The sequence below is a fragment of the Serinus canaria genome, chromosome 10 (assembly GCF_022539315.1).
Source record: "Serinus canaria isolate serCan28SL12 chromosome 10, serCan2020, whole genome shotgun sequence".
Classification (NCBI taxonomy): Eukaryota; Metazoa; Chordata; class Aves; order Passeriformes; family Fringillidae; genus Serinus; species Serinus canaria.
The window spans coordinates 2,724,707-2,747,084 of record NC_066324.1 but is presented as its reverse complement, the minus strand read 5'-3'; the positions used below and the strand labels follow the sequence as shown (position 1 = coordinate 2,747,084).

Here is a 22,378-nt window from a genome sequence, read left to right as displayed (position 1 = left end):
GATCTTGTCCCTCTCCACCTGCAGAAGCACCTCTTCAGCACTACCTGCCTTTACCTCTCCAGCTTCAGCCAAGCCTGGAGCTCACACAGAACAAACTCCCCACCTCCACTGTGAACAGCTGCACTAACTTATCAGCATCAGCAGGGAATGTGGCTGAGAGCAGACCCTCTGCCCCCTCCCTGCACTTTTGGGGGGGTCTTCAGATGGCCTCACAGTTCAGCGGCTGCACACTCAGAGCACACAATCTGCACACCCCGTTTGCACTGGAGCGGTTGGTTGGAAAACAGACTCCAGAGAGTAGCACTTAGCTGACACCACCAAGGCTGGCAAGAGCCAAACTGGCAACCTAGAGGTACATCCTCGGTATTCTCCACGTGACTGATGGTCCAGTAACCCAGTATACTCCTAAATAAAGGCTTGGAAATAAACTTGTGTAACTCAGAATGACTGGCACTGTTACTCCATCCTTTTAAATTGAAGAGTCCACACAAGGAAGGAGACTGGGACCAAGCAAACACTTGAAAACAAAGCATGGAAAGAACTGGTTCATCAATCCTTCCCCCTCCACCCTTCCTTAAAAACTTCATTAAAAACTCTCATAATGATAATTAACTCTAATATTATCTACTTTACCATGGGCATCAGCAGCTCTCAGTAAAGCAGTAAGTGATCTAGCATGGGAGTGCTGAGCATTTGTAATTGTAAAGTACATGGGATAAACTAGAAACATTTCTGCCATAACATTTAAGCCTTGCTTTCTTTTTTCACTTGATTTCCAAAGTGATATCCTCTGAGGTTTTTTTGCTCCTTTTTTGTGGGGAAGAGGAAATATTTTTATATGCTAAAATCACCGCCTGTGGACAAATCTGGGCTGAAAACCAACCACAATAAATGGTTACAGGGGAGAGGAGTCTTAAATCGTGACCTGGATTTATGAAAATGACTGAGAGCCTTTTCTAGGGGATAATCAACCTCTAAGCTGAGATGTCTTCAGTCAGAACCTCTGAAACACATCTGATGGATGTGACTCTCAGTGAAGTGACACTGGCATCCAACTCATGACTTTGGCTATCAGCCCTGGGTAACATCTGCCAGCCCAGCTCATTCATACACCTCTGATGAGACCTAAGCAGCCCCTCAATCCCTCCATTCAACAAAAACCTCCCAGTAGCAGTCCCAGTCACTCCAAGGATTAACAGATCTTATCAAGCTTTATAATGCTGCAAGATAATACAAGCTATTTCTCCAGTGCAATGGCAGATTCCACAGAATCCCCAGTAACCTTGGAGCCCGGGGAGGAGTGGCACCTGACCCCATCTCATGACCTTTACTGCTCCAGTTCACATGAGAAAGACTAATTTAGATCAAAAGACATCTAGGCACAGGTTAAACTACCATAAATTGAATTGTGTGCTTTGGAACCTTCAAGATTTAATTAATTCCACTTTAGCAAGGACACCCACACTGTAACACCACCGGTGTCATTAGGTATCAATGGTACAAGCACCCTTCCTGTCCCAGATTTTTCCACTCCTAATAGATTTTTAGAATGTAGTATCCACAGGTTCCTATGGACAACAGAAGTGTAGTCCTGTCACTCATACTCACCTTGTCTTATCCAGGAGACAAAGGGGGTGGGATCAGCAGCTGCCATACACTCCATCACCACGCTCTCCCCAGCCACTACCGTGGTGTTCTCTGGAGCAGCAACAATGGTGACATCTCCTCCTGCTGGCTGGGAACCTAATATCAAAAATTAAAAAAAAGTCTGTCCTTCCAAGATGCAAAGTTCCCAGAAAAAAAGAGTAGAGTCCTGCCTCCCTAGCTGCGCTTCCCTGGGCAGTCTCATGTGTAGAAATGGCTTGGGGTCAGCTGGGGAAGAAAAAGAGGTCTTGCTTTTATATGACTACAGAAGTTTTACTAAAGAAACAAACAATCTGCCCAGTAAAATTTACTCTAATCATGTGGGTCCTAAGAACAGGATTTTCACATGGAAAACAAGTAGAATTTCAGCCCAACACCTTCATGAACTGTTGCTACATGAATGTTTGTTCATTAGATGAAACAAGACACTGCTGTCCTCAAATAGAGCAACACCAACACTCACCCTCCGCCAAGGCATTGGAACAGCTCAGAGCTCAGAAAGAATCCAGCCACTTGGCTAAAGAAATTTTAATAGCCAGATGCTGGACAGTAAACTGCAACACAGAGAGGTCATGGCTGCGTCCTGGCCTTCACCTGACAGCACAAAGACTGATCAGTCATCCCACATCTGGAGGAGACAGTGCTGTGTGGCTTGTACGTGCACAGACCAAGAGCCAACACTTAAATCAAGCAAGGTTTACAGGAAGGTCTCCAGGCTGCATTGCACAATGCCTTGAGAATGGGATGGAGATATTCTGCTTGAAATAAACCTTCTGCCCACTGCTGAGCAGAGGTTAAGGGAAGGTTAAGGAAATGCCTTTGCAGCGGCCAAATTTCTGTTGTCAGATGAAAACAACTGGAGCACTCTAGAGCAGACCACAGTGTTCATGACCCTCACCAGTTCCTCCAGCTCTCTCAAACACCTCTAACTCTGGGGGACACTTTTGTTGTTGTCCTCTTGAAGGGGGAAATAACTGTAGAGGAGTCACATAGTGCCAGTAACAATTAAGCCCGCAATGAAAGTTATTGGCAGCAGGTCTCAAACAAATAAAAGCAGGACCTTTCTGAGTTCAGTGTATCAAGATGCTGCAGAGTTCAAAACCCAAGAGATTCAGACAAGCTCAAAAAGGACACATTTACCAGGACTGTTAAACATGGTCTCGTTACAGTCTCCAGCCCAAACTGCTGCTGACTGGGATACTCTGATTGGGACTCTGATTGTCAGATGCTGAGGGAGATGTCCAAGAAAAGCACCATGTCTTCTCTGCCCAGTTTTTTTACATGCTGTCCTCTAGCACTTCCTCTGTTCACTTCTGGAGACCTTCACTGGCCATTCATGCAGCATCCAAACAATTCACTCATATCTGAATTCCTTGGGGATATAAACCAAAGGAGCTTCAGCCTCACAGGCAGAGCTGCCTGCATGGCAGGAGGCCACAGAGCGCTGCACTGAATGTGCTGCGCTCAGCCCAGCCCCAGGCTCAGTGCCAGTCAATCTAAGCAGGGCAGTCTTGCCAAGGCATTGGTTCCACGCTGAAATGTTCTTGCAGTCCATACGTGCGTGAAAGGGATTTCCATCTCTAGAATTACGTGAGCACAGTCAAGAGGAGCCAGCAGAATCCCTGAGGCACCAAGGGAAACCAGGAGTGAGCAGGAGCCAGTGCTTGTCCAGCAGATGGAAGCAGAGACCAAGGAGCGCCCACAGTGCCTGACCCGGGGCAGTGGCCGGACCATGCTGACCTGCAATCCCAGCCCTGGGCAAACACCAGCAAGAGAAGCTGCCCTGGGACAGGAAAGAGCCACACCAGCTGTCCTCCTTCCAGTGGAATAAGTACCCTACACAGAGGGGTTAGTGTGAACAGGCAAACCCAGTCTCCTTCTGGGCTGGTCTGGGCTTTGCTCCATCCGCTGCTGCCCCCATCGTCCACATGAAAGGAGACCTTCAGCCTCACAGCCAGCACACCTGGCTGCAGCAGGACAACTTGGGGGACAGCACAGGGACAGGAAGAAAACTCAGCAGACATGGATTCTGAGAAGTCACTGACAATCAGATCAAAATCCTGGTTACTCTGAACTACTGAGATAGAAAATGGGCTTAATGCAAAAACTGGCATGAAAGCTTCCACCCCAGGCACGTAAGCTCAAGGATCAGAGAAACTCAAGACTCTCTGCAACAGCAGCTTTCTTTTAACTCCAGCTCTAGTTCAACAAAGCACTAAAATCCACAAGTAATCCTTAGTCCTGCACAAGAACTGAGCACAGGGACTTCAGTGAGGCCCAGCTTGATGGGTGAGGCTGCTCTGCATATTGTTAATACGAGGTGTCTACACCATACAGCACAGAGGGATGAGGCAACGTTGGAGAAAGAACAAGGAGAAGGAGCTTTCCAGCCAGGATTTGGGAGGAAACACATGAAAGAGCATCAGAAACAAAGGCAAAGGGTTTTACAGCTGCCATTCAAGGGAAGGCCACAGTGCTGGAAAGACACTGGAGAACCCAATAAGTTGTGATGAGTGAGCTGGGGAAAGTGGTGCAAAGGAGCCAGGTGAGGAGCTGCTCTGTGCTTAGCAGGGCTGGATGTGGTCACACATCTCCACACAGCCTAGGCTCAGGCTCAGCTCACCCTGCACAGGGCTCAGCAAGCCAAATATGCCCACCCTGGACATGAATCACTGCCTGCAGGGCCATGGCAGCTTCCGAAGAAAAGGAGCAGGGCAGCAGCCAATACCACATATCCTGGGAGCAGGAATATCCATGGTAGGATGTCCATCCTACCCTAGGAGTGAGATTCTTTACCCAACACCACCGGCTGCCACATACCTGCTGGGCAGGATGTGGCTGAGGCACGTCTGTGTGCAAAAAGCTGTCTTTTTCTGCACTGCTGGGGGAAAAAATAAATCTAGAGTAAAAAAAATAACACTAGCCAGATGGTAATATATTCCCTGCCAGATTTCCAAGCAGCTTTCTCTACCAATCTTAGAGCAGAGAAAGAGAGAAAGCTGCTCAAACCTGACTTAAACACTCATCTGCTCCATCAGGTGCATGGCCCCGGGTGTTGACTGGCAAAGGCACTTTACAGGTTATAGAAGCGTCACCTGAAGGCACCTGTCCTGTATCACTTGGTCCCTGACAGCTGCCTGGTAGTGCTGTCAGTCAACAGGAGAGAGGTTTTACCATAATTTCAGCCTTGAAAAACTATTGGGAAAATATAGTAGTCCAGGCCCCATGTCTGATTATTACTGAAAAATATATTACAAACATAAACAGCTCTGCTTGCTTTCTCAGTGCATTCCTGGGTGTGTGCATGGATGAATGCCCCTTACACTTCTTGCACAAACACATTTCTCTCCAGCTTTGTATTCCATTGTGGGTGTCTCATAGCAAGTCCACAAGTCAAGTTTCTCTTCAAACTGAGCCCCTTTGGAGCACATTTTCCCCTTGGCAGCTCTCTAGGCTGGGTGGACACAATGGATCACAAGTTCACCCCCACAAACTGTGTTTCAGTGAGGAGTTCCCAAGAACGGTACTCAGCTAACCAGGGAAACTTCCACACAGGGGATTCCAACACACATCGAAGAGTAAAACCAACATGAGGCTTTTTGTCTCCACTGCCATTAAGACAATTTCAGGTCAAGAGGGAATTGTCAGAACCAAAGGGAAAAAAGAGCTGCAGTTTCCAAGACATCTTTCACTGCGTGAACAAAACAGGTCACTGAATGCACCTGCGCCGTGCTGGCTGCTCTGGGGCATGAAAGGCTTTCACAGAGTGCTATTTAAAAGTTGGGCTTTGAGATTTCTCCCCCTCTGCCAGCTTTGTTTTGTCTCTCCAAGCAGCAGAGCTGCTCCAGGCAAAAGCTTTGCACAGCCCAAGGCACAACCCGTAGATTCACATCAAAACTCTCCATCACTGAGGACTTTGTGGACTTTCTGCCCTTCTGAATCAGATGGATCAATTTTACCCTCCTTTCACATATGGGGTGCCAGGAATGGCTCTGGGATCACTATGACTAGTGATCTAGTCATAGTGATCTGAGGGAACTGAACTGAGGGAAATTCTCAGGGCACTGAAAGAGTTTGAGAAGGAAGCTCTTTTCCTGCACAGTTTTTTAACCCCTGCACAGGGAGACAACAAAGGTGCTACTACAGACCAAGAGCCCAGACTTACTGATCAGCTGCAGAAATATTTCAAAATATTGCCTGCAGTTTACTGTTTCCAAATGACTAACTACAGGGACTTCTAAGTTTATGTGTTTTTCTACTTTCCTGTCACGAGACAGGGGAGTCAGGCCAAACCTGGGTGCTCCACTTTGTTGTATGACTGCTCTCACAGGCATCCCTCAGTGCCTGGAGCTGGGTTCAGGGCAAGCACAGAGGAAATATAACAAAGCATTTATGATGATGTGCGTTATAAATTGAAAAGGAGGTGGGGAGGAGGGAAGCACAGGGAACCTGTGAGTAGCCAGACACATCTCAGCACTCTCCTGAGGCTGTCCAGTCTCCGCAAATCCAATTGTGTAATTTCACAGTGAAGGTGAAATCTGAGCAGGGATGTCAAGGGAGGCACCAAGGGGAGCTGATTGGGACAAAGCTCAAAATGTTTATTTGAGCTTATGGCTGGAGTTACAATATCCACCAGTGACTTCCATCTCCAAGAGTTCATAACTTGGCTCTGCCTCTAATGCATCCATAATTCAAGAGTGATCCTCTCCCACCTCCCTGCTCTTGTTAGTGCAAAGTATCAGCAAAGAATTCAGGCAGTGCAACAGGAGGAAAATGCTTTTTGTTCAGCCAATTTGTGATGGTCGTTTGCAGTGACAAGAGGACGACTTCTTGGATGGGAACTAACACATCTCTCCCGATTCCATGAACACCCTGCCTTGGCAAAAGTGCTGGAAGGTTAAACATGACTTGCATGGCGACACATTCAGCTCTCAGCTGTCAGCAGGTCAAGATCTGGAGATCTCTGACAATCAAGCAACAATCTTCTGTTCTGCGAACTTTCTCACCCTCTCTGGAGGAGGAGCATGAAACCTTATTCATCCCTGCGAGCCTCCTCCGGGAATAGATCCTAGCACTGAGCAGCTGTTCATTAGAGAAAGTCAATGCTGTCACTGCTGTTATTCTGCAGACAATAGAGGAGCAAATTACCCATTGCAAAGCACACACCTTCAAAAATGCAGGCGCTGTGTTTGCAGAGCATGTCCTACTCCCACTGCCCAGCTCTCTCCCTTTTCCAGACCTCCTGGACTGTTAGGGAAGAAGCTGACAGCAACCATGGAGGAGAAAAACATCCTCCAGACCTGCCTTTCTCCTCCCTTTACACTGCCCTAGAAATTTATCTGTAATTTATTTCTACTTTAGGACAGGATAACTAGCATGTAAAATCTCTAGGCAAAACTCTTGCCTGGTTGTATCCAAACACATTGAATATTTGCTTTCAGGGCAACATAAAAAATGTCAGATCTCACATCTGAGCATGTTTAGCAATAGGCATTTCTTATTTTCTAACTGTTCTAACCTGAAAATGGCAAAGCACAGCTTTGTGAACAGGAAAGCATAAAGAACTGGGACAAGGGAGTTTTCATAAGTGACTAGAGAAGGTGAGTGGTGCCCTTTTAACACCCTAAATCAGGTGTTCCCAAGTGTCTTAAGTCCAAAACTGCCTCCTCTTATCCCCAAATGTAAGCACATATCCTTTCTGAAACTTACCATTTACTTTTTGGAGTTTTTCTCCCACCTTTGCTGTATCAGTGCCTGTGGCAGCTTGGATCCAAGTTTTCCTGTCATTGAAGGGATGGGATGACTTTTGGTCACAAGGTTATGGACTCAATTCCTCAACTTTAGTGCTCTCAGAACTCCTCCTCTGCAGCTTTTGGTCCCCAAGCCTTGCAGGATATCTTTTAGGTGTGTGCCTCAGCAGAAAACACAGCATGGACAGTGCTTTGGTACTGGGACTGCAGAGGTTGTCCCAGTACAATGTGTCAGCACCAGTGCACGCAGAAATGTTCCTTTCCTTTCCCTTCCCAGGCACCTGTGGAGTGTCTGCACACAAGTCATCCAGAGAGGCTGAAAAGAAACTTGGCTTCCACTGCTCAGTGTATTGGAGTAACAGGTTATTTCTGCCCAACAATACAGATAAGCTCAATAAATCAGTTTTGTATTGTCTTTTTACCTCATGTCTTCCAAATGTTTTGTAAGCAATTATGCATTTGTCAATGCAAACATTGAACTGAAAAGCTGAACAGGGAAGAATTTATCTCCATGTTTTGGAATGTCTCTCTTCCTCCTTACTAAGATGGTGCTGCAGCAGAGCAGTGACATCCTGTCATCTTTAAAGTAGCACACAAAGAAACATGTGGGATTAAAACACAGAAGTTCAATCATTTTTCAGTGCTATTAAAAGACCTGCACACACACCATTTGTATCTCAAACTACGATCCCAAAATCCCACAAGAAACAAGTCAGCAAACAGATCCTAAAATATAGGTCCAACCTACACATTACTAAACTTGCTCCTCTGCTGTTTGCATATACATGAAAAACAGAGAATGTAACAGATTAAATACACTCCTCTGATTGAAAAAAAGATGCAGAGATTAATTAGTTTGGATGAGGAGTGTCCATACTACCTGGATGTACTCCTCAGATCACCACTTGCCACAGCTTCTGGGGTCCCTCCACAGATTGGCAGGAGAAGCTGCTCTAGGAACAGCTTCTCATTTGGCTTGAGAAACAGCCTGTCCAACAATTTTCCCCATTTCCACGTCTATGTCTGGAAGCCCTGGGAGGGAGCACATGGATCCCAGTCCAGACAAGCAAAGGGGCCATCAGGCAGTCCTCTTTCATTCCTCTCAACTTCTTTATATGGCTGACAGATTTCAACTCAGAAATTAAATCCACTAATGTACTAGCTCAGCCACAAGCTGACACCCTGAACTCTCTGTAACCAGAAGCCCAGGAGGAGTGGCAGGTTTCCAGAAATTGCCTTGGATTTTTAGGGGGGCTCTTCCCCCACTCCCCAAATCCTTGATCCTTCAGGCTACGGAGTTTTGTACATCCAGGGTACATTTAGCTGCGCTGCAGAGCAGTCGGAGCGTGCTTTGCCCACCACTCCAGCTCTTGTAAAGCTGTCAACATTGGCTCTCTGTTTGCGTACACGCATTTGGAACCGCTCCTCATCACGCCAAAAGGGACGGGAGCCAGCCAGACTGCACGACACATTCCTGCTCGCTTCCCCAGAGCGCTTGGAAGCGCCTCCATTTGCACCGCTCCGAGCCGGAGCCAGGCAAAATAAACAGGAGGGGCTGTGCCGGCAGCTGCGGCCGGGCGGCCCCACTGCACAGAGCTCTGAGAGCTGGGGCTCTCCTGGCTTCTGCCACAGCCCAAAGGGTGACACACCTCAGGCCTTCAGGCATCTCAGTCCCCAGAAGCCTGAAGATGCATCACAGAGAGTTTCTGGGAGGCAGAAGCAGCAGCCCATGGAGCTGGAATGTGGCAGAGGCAATAGGAAACCCCAGCTCAGGGCACAGCGGATGCTGAGACCTAACAGAAAGACTGTGTTGGAGCAGCAATGACAGTGTCATCATTTGAGATAGTAACTACTGATTAATTAGTCTGTTTTGGCACATTTTCACAGACTTTTGTGCAAATAAATTCCCTATAGGAAAGTTACTCAGTGTATAGAGGGAGTTGAGCCTCTAGATCAGGTGCGAGGCCAACAAAGAGAAGTGAAGAAAGGAGCAGAGGTCCCTCAGAGTCTTGGTGTGGAGAACACAGCAGCCTCCCTGCCCTAACCCTAAGACCCAGACAGCTTATGTTGCTCAAGCTGAGCCCTTGAAGCACTGCAGGCTCCAGCCATTCCCATGCAGCTGCCAAAACCAGTGACTAGAAAAAACAAGGGCTGCAAGAGGCTGTTTTGTAAAGTCACCACTGCAACAGGAACCTCCTCAGTATACCAGGAATGTAACATGGCTGACCAGTCAGGATGATGTCCCAGCTTCTGGTCCAGTGGCTCAAGACCATCTCCCATGGTCTTTGTCACTAACCCATTGTGCTGCTCTGGGTACATCTCTCAGCATCTCTGGGACTCCATCTGCTCACAGTTCAATAACACAGATATTCACAGAAGTGAAGGTGCAAAAGTAATAGCCAGAGAGCATCAGAAGACCCTTAACATAAGCCACAGTACCCATGATTTAAATATAAACACCCCCCAAATCAGTAAACACCAGATAGCCCATGGGACATAAGCTTGCCAGCCTCCAGGGTTCAGTGGCAACACCCTCATGCCTTTTTAACCATCATTATAGCAGCTCTCTTTGTCATTATCCTAGAGCAGCACACCACTTTCTAGAATGATACATGAAGAACCTCCAAGGAGAAAAAAAAAAAGCCATAAGGCTGATTTTTTTTTACCTCTTGCAGAGCAATGACACAGAGACATAGTCAATAGAAGACCGTTCTGGCTCACAAGTCACTCTGAAACTCCTCCTTACTCACCTTGCCTCAGTGGTTGGAGCCATTTCACTCCATTCACTTCCTCCTTGTGCTCTGAGGCTGATGTTTCCCAGGGGCTGACAACTATTTCATCAGACCCATTTGCAATTCAGATTTATTTGTAATATCAGATCCATCTGCAATTCAGGCACATCCAGTGACAGCAGAGAGGGATGAGGCTCAAGGCCCTGGACCATGCAGGAGGGCATAAGCTGCTTCCTCTGTGACCATGGACCCTGTTCTGCCCCATTCCCTCTGCCAGAGCAGCCATCCACTGTCCCAAGCAGCTTTGAAAAGAAGAACATTTTGGGAAGGGATCTTGCAGAGGGCTCTCCCTGATGCCAGGTACACAGAATGCTTCCCACAAGTAATGCTGCGAACACACAACACACTGGGAGCCCACAGTAACACAGTCTGGCAGCAAACTGAGGCTGCCAACTTGGAAGGGAGAGAACTAAAAGCAGATGGATGCATCTGCATTCACTCAGGACAATGCAAATCTGTTTTTCTAGGAAAAGTCCAGAAGAAAAGTTGGCTTTCCATGGGGAAAGATCATTGCTGATATCCACAGATTCTGTCAGAGCCCTCTGCCTGGACTGTTGTGGGGGGCCACAGAGAACCCTGATGCAAGGCTGTGCACTAAGACAGTGTTTGAAAACACCACCTGCCCCTCCTTATCCCATCCTTCCTCTCTCTTCCTGCTCCCCATTCTTGTCCACAATCCACTTGGCATTGCCCCCTGGCTGCACCAGGAACAGAGATGGGCAAGAACATCTCTGGCACCGAAGGCAAACTCCCAGCTGTGTTCTGAGCGATCCCTAGCATCCAAGATATCCAAGTGAGGGCTCAGAGCAGCCCAGCTCTGCTCCTGAGTCAGCTCCCCCTGTGACCCAGGCCCACTGTTCTCACTCTTGTTCCTCAGCACCCCTGTAGGTACTGGTGGGTCTTGGAGACAGGGACATGTCTGTCCTGTGTCAAAAGTAATGGGATTAGACACCCCCCTGAGTTTTGCTATGCCTCCAGACACTTCCAACATCCTCACTCCAGCTGCTGGACGCTGTCAGTGCCGGAGGGCATCGCCAGCCCTCGACCTCAGAGAGCTGCTGAGGCACAGCTGTAACACCAATGATTAATAATTAACTAGTGTCATCAGGAGCCCAATCACATCAACCTTCCTGTCCTGCAGCCCACTGCAAGCTGCTGACCTAATTATGATCTCTACTCCTAGCTCCTTTCCAGCCTCTCCACACAGTCATAGCCTGTCCCACAGCCTCCAGGGCAGGCTAGGTGTGATCCCTGTAGTGCAGATGTGCTGATGAGGATTGCCACCATATTGCACCACCACCAAGGGACTCAGAGGAGAACTGAACGAAGCCTACCACTTAAACCGAGCTTCAGTCCAAGCCTTACCAAACACCAGCTGTTATTTCAGGAAGCCTCAGAAGTGCAGCAGACCTGAATTAGTAAGGGATGCATGTGGAGAACACCAGAGGACCATAAACCATGCCTCAATCCAGACATCTCTCATCTGCAGGAGCTGAAGGCAGAGTAACACACAAGCCTGGCCACATCTGACAGCTCTAAATGTCATGCACAGCTACCACTGCATGTGGATTAGAGTAGTTTCCCCTTAGGACCTGGAAACAGCTCACCTATTCCCACCATACATCCCTTGTTCTGCTCTATTATGCTTGACACCTCTGTTGCCACTCACTTCGGTGCCATCCCCGGGCTTAGCTGTTGTGCTTAATGGGAGGTGAGGGCTCTGCATTTTGTATCAAACCCTCTGTCACTGCAGGCTGCTGGAGCTGTCAGGAGTGTGGCACATCATAGCCCCATGGAACTTCACAGACAGCTGAGCTGGAACTCCCCTTGGGCTCCCAGAGCAGGCTGCTGACACTGGAGCTATGAGCAGCTTTCCCTTGGCGATGTGAGGGGTGTGATGCATCTTGGTCCTGTAGGAACCCCAACCAAGGCTCTGTGGTTGGATGGGGGCCTGACACACACCTGCACCAGCCTTTCACAAGTTTCACCCAATATCAATGGGCTCAATCCTGCTCCACACGTGCTTGAAACCCACCAGCAGTGACAGGCTCAGTAAAGTGAGATGGAATTAAAGTTTACAGCTTGTTAAGCAGAAGGTCACTTCTAGCTTTAAAGATCTATTTATTAAGCAGGAAGTGTTGTGTACCTCCTCCTTGATCTTGCCATCCTCTGAATTCACAGTTGCCATGACTTGCTTAGCACCTTCTGCCACAGGCAGGAGCAACAGTGTTTTACAGAATCCATCAGATGCATTATGCAAACAGCTTCAGATACCTGCTTCCCAGGAAACCAGGGCTGTGAAACACTCGTAAACAGAGTCCTCACGGCTGAGCTTTTGGGATGTCAAGTGGAGAGCAGTTCCCTGCTTAACTGCTAGTGAAGTGAGAGACCAGAGGGCAAAGGAAAACAGAAGGATGCTAAAAGGAGAGAGGGAAAAGTGACAGTTCTATGTCCTGCACAGGAGGCACATGGAAGAGGAACATGGTAATTGCAGGCTGGAACTGGGATACCTCCTTCTCCACAGGTGATGCATCACTTGCCGATTATGCCAACAACTCACAGCAAAAATGTAACTATGTTATCCCACCCCACACTTTCTCTCCCTACACATGCCCACAACTCTTGCCTCCCAGAAGTGTGCCATGCCTACACAAAGGTGTGGATAGCTCTGCCCCCACAACCACACAGGGCCCTGCTGCCCCTGCAGTGGGTTTCTGCTGGAAGAAGACCACCCTAATCCAAGTTGGACCATCCCTCTACTCTGGTTAATGCTGCCCTTCACTGTTGCTGGCAGCACACACAGGATGAATGCCCAGCTGTGGTCAGGAGGCCAGCCCAGAGCAGCACTGACCCAAATCCAAAGTTCCCTGTCCCCTGGCTGCCCAGTACCTGTGTTGGAAGCCACGAGGGGAGCAGAGCACGTGGCCAGGGCTCAGGCTGAGTGCCAAGCCAGCATCCAGCACGTCATTCGCACATGCACGGACTGAAAATCCACTTGTGGTAACAGCACGTCTGTTTCTGCGAGGTGGTGGCCAACTGCGAGTGTTGCTCACTTCATCACCACCTTCCCCTCCATCCCTAAAGCTCATCCCAGTCAAGAGCTGTATTTTCCTACAGCCCTCTGGAGCAGGAACCACCCCCATCCCAGGCTCGGTGTTGGTACCTGCAAGCCACTGCAGCACAAACACCAAAAGAACAAAAAAACTGAAGGTGCTTCAGCTGCCTCCAAGCTCTGTCCCTGTTATCACATTCATACAAATATTTGGCTGAAAAATCCATTTCCTGGGACACTGCTGCAGCAAGCTGCTACAACTGTCAGCGTAAATGATGTTCTGCCAACGGCAATCTCGCAGTGTCATCTCTAATAACACGGCACTAAATCCCAGCTCGCGGGGGATGTGCTCAGCTGCTGGGAGACTCCTCTGTGGTTTGCTCAGCCCAGATCTCCACCCATCACCCCATTCTGTTCTGCAATTCCTGCATTATTGCAGCACAGGGAGATTCTGATTCTTGCCCATCTGGTTTAAGGCAAAGGTTTTTCCTACACATGTCACAGCAGTCACGGCCACCCCACATGCACAGACTAGGAGCAGGGTCCAGAGGACACAAGCAGGGGAAATCCCACACCCACGCTGAGATACATTTCCACACCTCTCTCTGTATGTGCCTCTAGATGCCCTCCAGCACCAAATGCCCATAATCATTCTCCAGACTGACTCATCCCTTCCAAAAGGGCAGCTCCAAAGCTATTTATTACATTATCCCTATTTACAGAAATTTCCAGTTGAGGAACTGATTCTCCAGGAGTCCTGGCAACCAGGACCACACTTTGACAATCCTTCTGCAATAACCAATAAATATGAAAAGACACAAACACTGAGATCTACATGAAGAAGCTCTGGGGTCAGGATCTCAAATTTCTTTCTCCCACTCCAGTGAGAGAAAACTATTCTATACTAAAATTGCCAAGATTTTTAACTTTCTTTGGGTCACTTAGGAGACACCACACTGCTTATACATACTCAAAGGGATTAAAAAATAAGGAGGAATGACAATTTTTTCAAGATTCCCAAAGCTTTGCAAGTAAAACTAATAGGATGAATTGGAGGGAAGTGAAATTTGGGTTAGCTGTGGAGAAGAGATCCCAGCATTCATTCAGTGGGGAAGATGCAATGGAAATTAGGGGGAGTCCCACTCCTTGTGACATTTAAAAACAGAATAGATCAAATCTTTGTAAAAGTTTACTGTTCTTGCAGCAGCACAGCTTCTGACCGTTATTTGTGCTACATTGTGCCAGTTGTGGGGCAAATACACAGCAAGAGGGAGTCCCTATTCCCATGAAAACACACAGAGCAGGCATGTGCATGACACGGAGGGGGAAAATGAAGTGACAGGCAAAGTGACCTGCTGAGACCACACGTCACGTTCCCCAAGCCCTTCTGCTACTCTTCTTTGAGAGCTGCTTTATGAAGCATGACAACACTTCTGTGTGTATGTCAAGAACCTGGGAACACGACCAGGACACACAAGGAATTAGTTCTTTATCTACAAGTGCAGAGTAGGGCTTCAGACTAAGGAGCTACAAGGAACAAGACACAGCTGACCCCAAGGAAAGGCAGCATGCACAGCCAGAGCCTGGGAAAGCATCCCACAGCCAGCTCCTAATGCCCTTTTGGCAGAGAGAGACACAGGATTCATTCATCACCTGTCCAGGTGAGGGGTGAGGGGACAGAGCTGCCAGATGTGTCTGGCACCTGTGCACCAGGAAGCAGTGGAGATCCAAGGGGAAAACCCAAGCTATCCCTGTTTCAGCAGCAGGCTCTGTTTCAGGGCTGTGTGACTGTATCCCGCTGTCCCGTCTGCTCTCTTCCCTTCCAGCTCCAAACGCCGCTTCCCCAGGGAAGGTCTGGAAATTTGCACCATGAAGTCTGCACAGCCAAAACATCTGCAGCCCCTCCTTCCCTGCCTTAGTGATGGCCAGCATGTGCTCAGCCACGGACACATAGCACAGCCCAAACTCCCCCCAGGACAGGGAAGTCACACTGCCCAGGGAAATGACACTTTTGGGGTTTTTAGACTGTGCAGATATGACAGAAAGGGGTCATGTTAATTGCTGTTTTTATTGGGAAAAGGCCTTTAATAAGGGCGAGGGAACAATTCCCAGCCATCATACAAGGAACAGGGAGGGAGGGGGGAGGAACAGGACAACTGGTCAGAAGGACTATAGGGAAACTGATTCTTTTGCTATGCACAGCTCATACAAATCCAGCCCTGTCTGGAAGGCAGAGGCATGAACACAAAATGTTCCCAGACCTGATCCTTGGAAGCATTTGCATTATCACCAGCAAGACCCCAAAATCTACCAGGAGCACAACCTCCAGCATCATAACACAGCACTGCCAGTGGGACAGCAGATAAAGAGACACAAGGTCCCACTGCACAAATCTTTTCCAGGAGCCCTGGCAGTGCAGTGGGACTGAAAGGCTGGACTGTCACCTCATCTTGGCACAAAGGAGTCCCTTGTCAGGAGGAGGGAGGGAAGAAGCAGTTTAGTTGCTCCTGTCTGCAGACACACAGGAGTTTGGTCCCTAAAATTTCCAAATAAGCAACACTAAATAACTGTACTTCAGTCTATTGTTCTTTTGTTGTCTGTCTTTCAGTTTATTTTAGTTTTTTTTCCCCTAGGATTCTTTGTTTTAGTTTAGTTTGGTTTTAGTTTTCACAATCAGGAAAGGATTTCTGCCTGACCAGTTCACTCCAACTATTATCAGCTGCTTCTGAAGAGGGAGGAAAAGACTCCTCAAGCCAGTCCAGGCATCCAAAAATGTGCTCTGATGGTGAAGTACTGAAACAAAAAAGGATCAATACCATGCCAGTCACTCATGGAGGGGTTTACAGCCTGCACAGGTCACTGCAGTTTCCCATCTGTCTTGGAGATACTTCTCCCCAATTATAAAAAAACCCAGAGATTTAACAGGCATGTTTTTCATCACTATCAGCTCAATCTGGTGAAAAACTCAACCTCACATATTTGTTTTAGCAGCCAGCGGGTGGTGTGGTGCTGCAGAAGAGAGATTTGGGTGAGAACTCCAGGCAGAAATCTGCTCAGGCCGGCTGGTGCTCCAGAAGGAATGCTTCCCATTTAACCTCTTTCATTGCCTCCATTTGCAAAGCAGATTAAACATTGCAGAGCTACAAGATGCAATTATGCAGAATGAGTTATGATGCCAAGGACATCAAATTCACCTTTGCAGCTTGATCGATATTAGTTATCAATAGCACACCAGAGCCAACACAGGAGCTGTCTCTGGAGCATGGAACTGCCCGTAGGAAGCACTTCCCTCGGCTCCGAGCTTCATTAAACACGCAGAGGATCTGGCAGGGGCTGGCAATTAGATACAGAGCATTCAACCGCTCACGAATTCTCTGCAGATTCCACCCAGATTACCTCCATGACACAATCCATTGATCAGAGGTGTGTTCTCAGGCTCCACAGTTAATTACACTCCCTGCTGATGGATGAACAGCAAAGCCATCGCTGGGAAAATACACAGGGAGTAGAATGCCAAGCAACGCAATTCTAAACAAAGACGAAAGGGGCTGGGAAGGCTTTCAGAGCTTTCAAGGTTAAAGCTGTCTGCAAGATACACCGGGGTCAGCACAAACAGGAGACAGATGTGGCAGGGGGCACTGTCCCGAGAGAAGGGACAGCTCAGCCAGACTCCCAGCCCTGGAGAGTTGGCCATTTGCAGGACAGGGTGATACAAAGCTGGGGAGGCAGCCAGGCATGCTGGGAAGGATGCTGGAGCCTGGAGACCCCTACTGCACTCATGGTCTTAGCTATGTCCTCATGTCCAGACTTGCCTGCTGCACTCTTGGCTTACAAAGGAAAATGTACTCAGAGGCTGAGGCCCAGATCGGGAGTTGAAGGACAGCTCACAGCCAAAGCTTTGCTCCAAAGGCTTGTTTCACCACGAGAAATCCCAGCTGGGGCTGTTCCCAAATACCTCATAAAGATGAGAGAACCAGCAACATGGACAAAGAAGACAAGTTGGATGTCACTCTGCTCAGCCTCCTCTGGACTGTGCTGGGCAGCCTGGATAAACACTGTCCTCCCAGCTACTCCAGCCTCCAGCTATTTCTCTCGCTTGCTTGGGAAGCACCTTTGTCTGTCCATGACAGCCCTTGCTTCTCTTGCTATCCAGTGCCACTGCAGAGAACACCACCAAAAATGCTGCCCTCCCCAAAGAGAAAATGGGCTGCCTCATCCCTTCTAATCACCCCTGAGCACAAAGCAGTCCTCCCAACACAGTCTCCTTATCCCATCACCAGCAAAGAGAAACCTTTCATGAAATGCTTCTCTGCAAGTTTTAACCAAAGCTGGCCATGTGCAGAGCCACACCAGGAAGGGAGATGGTCACTGGTATTCGAGCCCAGCTCTCCCACCACACACAATGATTACCTGGCAGACCTGTACCCTGCCCAAGAGGCTGCTGACAGCACCTCACCTTTCACCACGCTGAGAGTGGCAGCGTTGCTGTAGCGCTTTCGGGCGGCGTTGGTTGCCACGCAGTGGTAAATCCCGGCATCGCTCTCCTGCACATCCACGATTTGGAGGACACCATTGGGAAGAGTTATAAACCTGAGTAACCAAAAGGAAGAGTGTGAGACAGGCTATGCCTTACCCCAGATTTTCATCACCCCAAAGTCCTTTTATCCCGTCTTTTTCTCCAGAAAAATCTTTCATGTGCAGGTCCTGGTAATGACAGCAGACTGGGATCGGGGAACCTCTGAGCAACCCAACCCGTGGTTCTCAAAAAGCAGCAGGTACAGACCTATCCATCACCTTGGAGTCTTCCAAATTTAAAAGCTGCTTTTTGGAGACCAGACTAACAGAACTTTGCTGACAAAAAATCAACTGGCCAGTACAAACCAACTCCATACACTCACGCTTCTACATACACATTTGTAGATGTTCCCAAGCATCAAGCACATGCTACAGCCATTTTCAGCACTTGCTTTTTACAAAGGTTTGGTTGCCAGACAAAAAACACACTGCAAAGAAGTCTGAACACCATCTTTTTCTTGCTGCACCTCAAGTACATGAAAAGGGACCAGTTGATACACAACTGCACCTCCGTGGGCCAAAGCAGCCACCTGAACCTGCATCATTTCTGCTTCTTTCCCTCTTCCACAAGTTTCTGGCTTTCACAAGGTGACAAACTCACAGCTGGACATTCGGTATCCTCTGATTTGCCCATGGGATGCTACTGGGAAACACTTCCACAGAGTGAAATGGCTACATTGCTCACGACATGAACACAATCCTTGCTGCATTACACTGAACAAAGCAGATGATTAGCAATTAGCATAAAAGTAGGAGCGGGCTGTCAGCATCTCCATTTTCTGCCTGGATTCCTAGATGGCAGCCTCTTTATTCTTGAATGCAAGGCGCAAAGCCTACGTGATCCTTTTTAATTATATATGAGATCCATTTTTAATTGCAAGTCTCTATAAACAGAGCTGCCGAGGTTTGACAGGCAGCTCTGGGTTATCAGTCTTCATTATGAAGAGGACACATTCAAAGGCAATTGCTAAGGGGAGGGATAGCAGCTATTCCACAGGAACAGCACAAAGGCAAGTTATAACCATGAATGCCAGTCCTGCCATCCACAAAGATCACAGGAAGTCAAATTGTGGTTCTCCAGGTGCTGAGACAGCTGGAGTGCCATGAGCAAAGATCATGGAGCCAGGAAGACCTTAACAGGTCACTCATCCTGCATTCAAGCCATGGTCAACAATAGCATGCCTGCTCCTGCAGACTTTTATCCTAAATCTGCACTCATGGAAACACCTCCCTTGCCCTAAGCTGTCTGTTCCAGAGACAAATATCCCTGCTTTGAGTCTTGCATCAATCCTGGACCTCAGCTACTGCAGTTGAGCTCATCATGTCTTGTCCTTCACAGCTAATGAAGAAGGAAGAGCTAAAAGAGCTCCTCCAGTGGCCATTCTGTCTCCACTGAAACAATCCTAGAGCCTGATGCGTGGACACAGACTGGCTGAAGCTTCCCATGTACTCAAATGCAATGCCTTACATCCCTAAAGTCACGTTCCTGCTACTTACAAAGACATTTTGCTCAGGATCAAGCGCCAAAAGCCCTCAGAGGAGGTGATACCCAAAAGCCCTCATCAGGATGCCTCATCAGGACTCAGGAGAAGGATGACAAATATTTGCATCCTCTCAGCTCCATAGAGGGAAAGCCTCCCACTGCGATAATATTTATTTTTGTCGTGCATCTGCTATTTGAGTCTGTAATTAATATCAACATATTTCAAACACCAGGCAAGGCATCTCCCAGCCACAAAAAGACACTTCAGCAATGTATCACAGATTCACTGAGTCTAGGACAGACCTCTGGTCTCTGGCCTTTCCTCTCTCAGAGCAGGGTCACTACACCAGGGCACTCAGGACCCAGCTTCTCTTGAGGGCACAAAACAAGCCTCTGTGCCTCTAAAGAGAGTAGAAGCTGGAAACAAGGGAGTTGAATGGAGAGACTTCATCAAAAGAGCTTGAGACAGTCCCCTCAGTACCAGTGGTAGAGATCTACTCAGTGCCATACATCCTGTTGGGAAAACACGGCAGCGGTGAGGATCGCTCTGCTGGGGAAGTAAGGAGGGAAGAAAAGCAGGATTTCTCTATCCACCATTTCTCCCAGCTGCTCACAAAGCCTCCAGCTCTTCAGGGTCCCAGCAGCCCTGAACTAGAAGCCTTCAGGCAGCCTGCAAGGGCATTTGCTCCATCCCCAGGCTCCCTGTAAGGAAATTTGCCTGATGACTCAGAGCAGACAGTTGTCAGAGCTTTTCTTCCACACAAAGTGCAAATCTTTTTGTCTGCTCACCTTCACCAAGGATTAAGCAGGAAACAAAAGCTAAAGGACAAACAGACAAAGGCCCTGGAAGCAAGAGAAACACTGGAACCTTGGCAGTCCCAGGAGTTTTGCTGTTGATAGCTGGAGTGTCAGAATCTCAGAGAAGCTTGCCTTGATGGGGCGAAAGGCAAGCCCCCACCTGGATGACACTGAAGGACAGCACACTCAGAGCAGAGTCAACTACCGCGGCTCCAAAGGCAGCAAGAACAACAGGGCACACCCACAGAGCTCTTCCCCTCCCTGACACCACTGAGGGGCTCAGGGCTGCTCACCAGGGCAGTGCCCAAGAGCTGAAATCAAGCGCCACTGCCTCGCATCCAAACCCTGCAGCCCTACAGCTCAGTGAATATCCTAGCATTAACAGCCCTATTCCCTTTCTTACCTTCTCCCTAGTAAAATGCCAGCACACCCTATCTTCAGCCTTTTGAAGGTGCCTAGGACAGCCCAAAGCTGTCCTGAGCACAGGGAGGAACCTGCAGCTCTGTTGCAGGCTCAGTTTGGAAGCCCTTTTGCTCACAGCTCCAGAGTCCTGTACACAAACATGAGCCACGTCAAGGCATTCCTGGCACAGCACAGAAATAAATCTCTACATACAGATAAAACCCTCACTTAGCCAAAATGTGGATAAATATACTGTGATTGCAGAGCATGTGGTCTGTAGGTTATGGATTTGCTGTGTAGACCTCCAAAGACCTCCAGTTTCCAGCAAGTGCCCATCTTGGCTCTAGAGAAAATAAACAGAATTTTGGAGCCTGATGTGAAACCCAGCCAGCACCTAAACCAGAGGTTAGGCCAAGAGATGTTGCACACACCCCAAATCAACTGCAATCTAGAGAAATCCTGTGAGCCACCTTTCAGCAGCTGCTGCAGATTTAAGACTGTGTTTACTCGATGTGCTTCAGAGCCAGAACTGCAAAATAATCTGTGCCTTACTCACATAGATAATTTAGAATTTTGTCCTGAAGAGGGACAGGAAAGGTATTCCAAAAACACCAATCAGCACTTTGGTACCCTGTAGGTTGTTTAAATACTTTTTTAAGATCAGCTCTCAGTACCTTTGAGGTGGCACCACGCTAGAACCTGCATCCAGGGGCAAAGGCTGAAAAGAGTGCCCAAACGTAAGAACAACAAAGAAAAGTGGAGGGGAAGAGTTAAAAAGAGGGGAAAAGGAAGAAAAGAGAGGGGAAAAGGAAAAGCAAGGAAAGGGGAAAGCTATGTGAGTTTAACATGATTATTCTATCCCTCTTAAATCACAAACACTGATGTAGTAGCACTACTCCAGGGCTGTACCTCCAGTCCCTGATTTTGCACACCCTCCCAACCCTGCTGTTCTGGAGTGTGAAAGCATCACCCTGACACCTGCCCAGCCAAAGGGTTGCATTTTCACAGGCTCATCCCAAGTGTGCACAGGAGGAAGCCCACAGTAATCAGGCCAGCCTGAGATCCTATCCTTAAGCACAATGCAGGGAGGATAACAGAGAGCTCTGGTTGGCAGCCAACATTTCCTGGAATTCACTTAATTCCTTCGAAAGCCAGTTATATTAAATCCAACAACAACTAGACAACAACAAAAAAAGCAAATCCTTCTGAAAAAGCATATTAGCTAGAACATGATTTAAAAAGCAAGATCTGCAGACAGAGATTATGGCCTGGCTTTTACAAGGAAAACAATTTTCAGTCTGCCCACGATGAAAGCAATCTCCGAGCAAGTAATTTCACAATATCCATCGAGCTGTCTCATTAAAAAGCCATTGTATCTATGACACACGTCTCCCTGCAATCTCTTATTTTCTGGGGGTTTTTTTCCCTTCCTTTTTTATTAATTTTCTTCTCAACAGCCTCCTATGAACTGCTAGATGCCACACTCCAGACTCAAGGATTTAAGTGGGTATTCTTATAGAAATAGCCACTGCATCAAAAGTATTTCTAAACTTCCCCCCCAACACCCCCCTCTTTTTTCCTCTTCTGCCACTTGGATCAACTTCCCCAGGAGGGAAACACCTCTTTCTGAAGAACAGAAAAGGAGTTTTTAAGAACTAAAGGACAATTCAGTTACTGATCCCCTGCAGGTGATGTCTACAGACAAACAGCTAATGGTTTATCCCCTCCTCTGTAACTGACTTTTATGAAGGAAAAAGTATCATGCTTCAGGACTCTCCTCTTTTCTCCAGAAAAAGAAAATTCAGCATCTTTTACTAGATGGTGTCTTAACATGGGAGTAAGACAAAGGAAAAGACCTGCCATTAAAATCATAACCAAAATC

At 47.9% G+C, this 22,378-nt stretch overlaps 2 protein-coding genes across 2 annotated transcripts in view; one reads left to right on the top strand and one right to left on the bottom strand.

Annotated features, from left to right (window-relative positions):
- Positions 1 to 22,378, top strand: part of MTFMT (mitochondrial methionyl-tRNA formyltransferase) — a 431,560-nt gene that overhangs the window by 201,333 nt on the left and 207,849 nt on the right. The gene's annotated exons all lie outside the window — the stretch shown is intronic.
- The window catches only part of IGDCC4 (immunoglobulin superfamily DCC subclass member 4), an 87,478-nt gene that overhangs the window by 27,541 nt on the left and 37,559 nt on the right, over positions 1 to 22,378 (bottom strand). Inside the window, exons 4-5 of the mRNA XM_018913993.3 lie at positions 17,695 to 17,828; positions 1,609 to 1,743 (exon numbers count right to left, since the gene is read on the bottom strand). Coding sequence (XP_018769538.3) covers positions 1,609 to 1,743; positions 17,695 to 17,828 — 269 coding nt within the window. The remainder of the gene's footprint in view (positions 1 to 1,608; positions 1,744 to 17,694; positions 17,829 to 22,378) is intronic.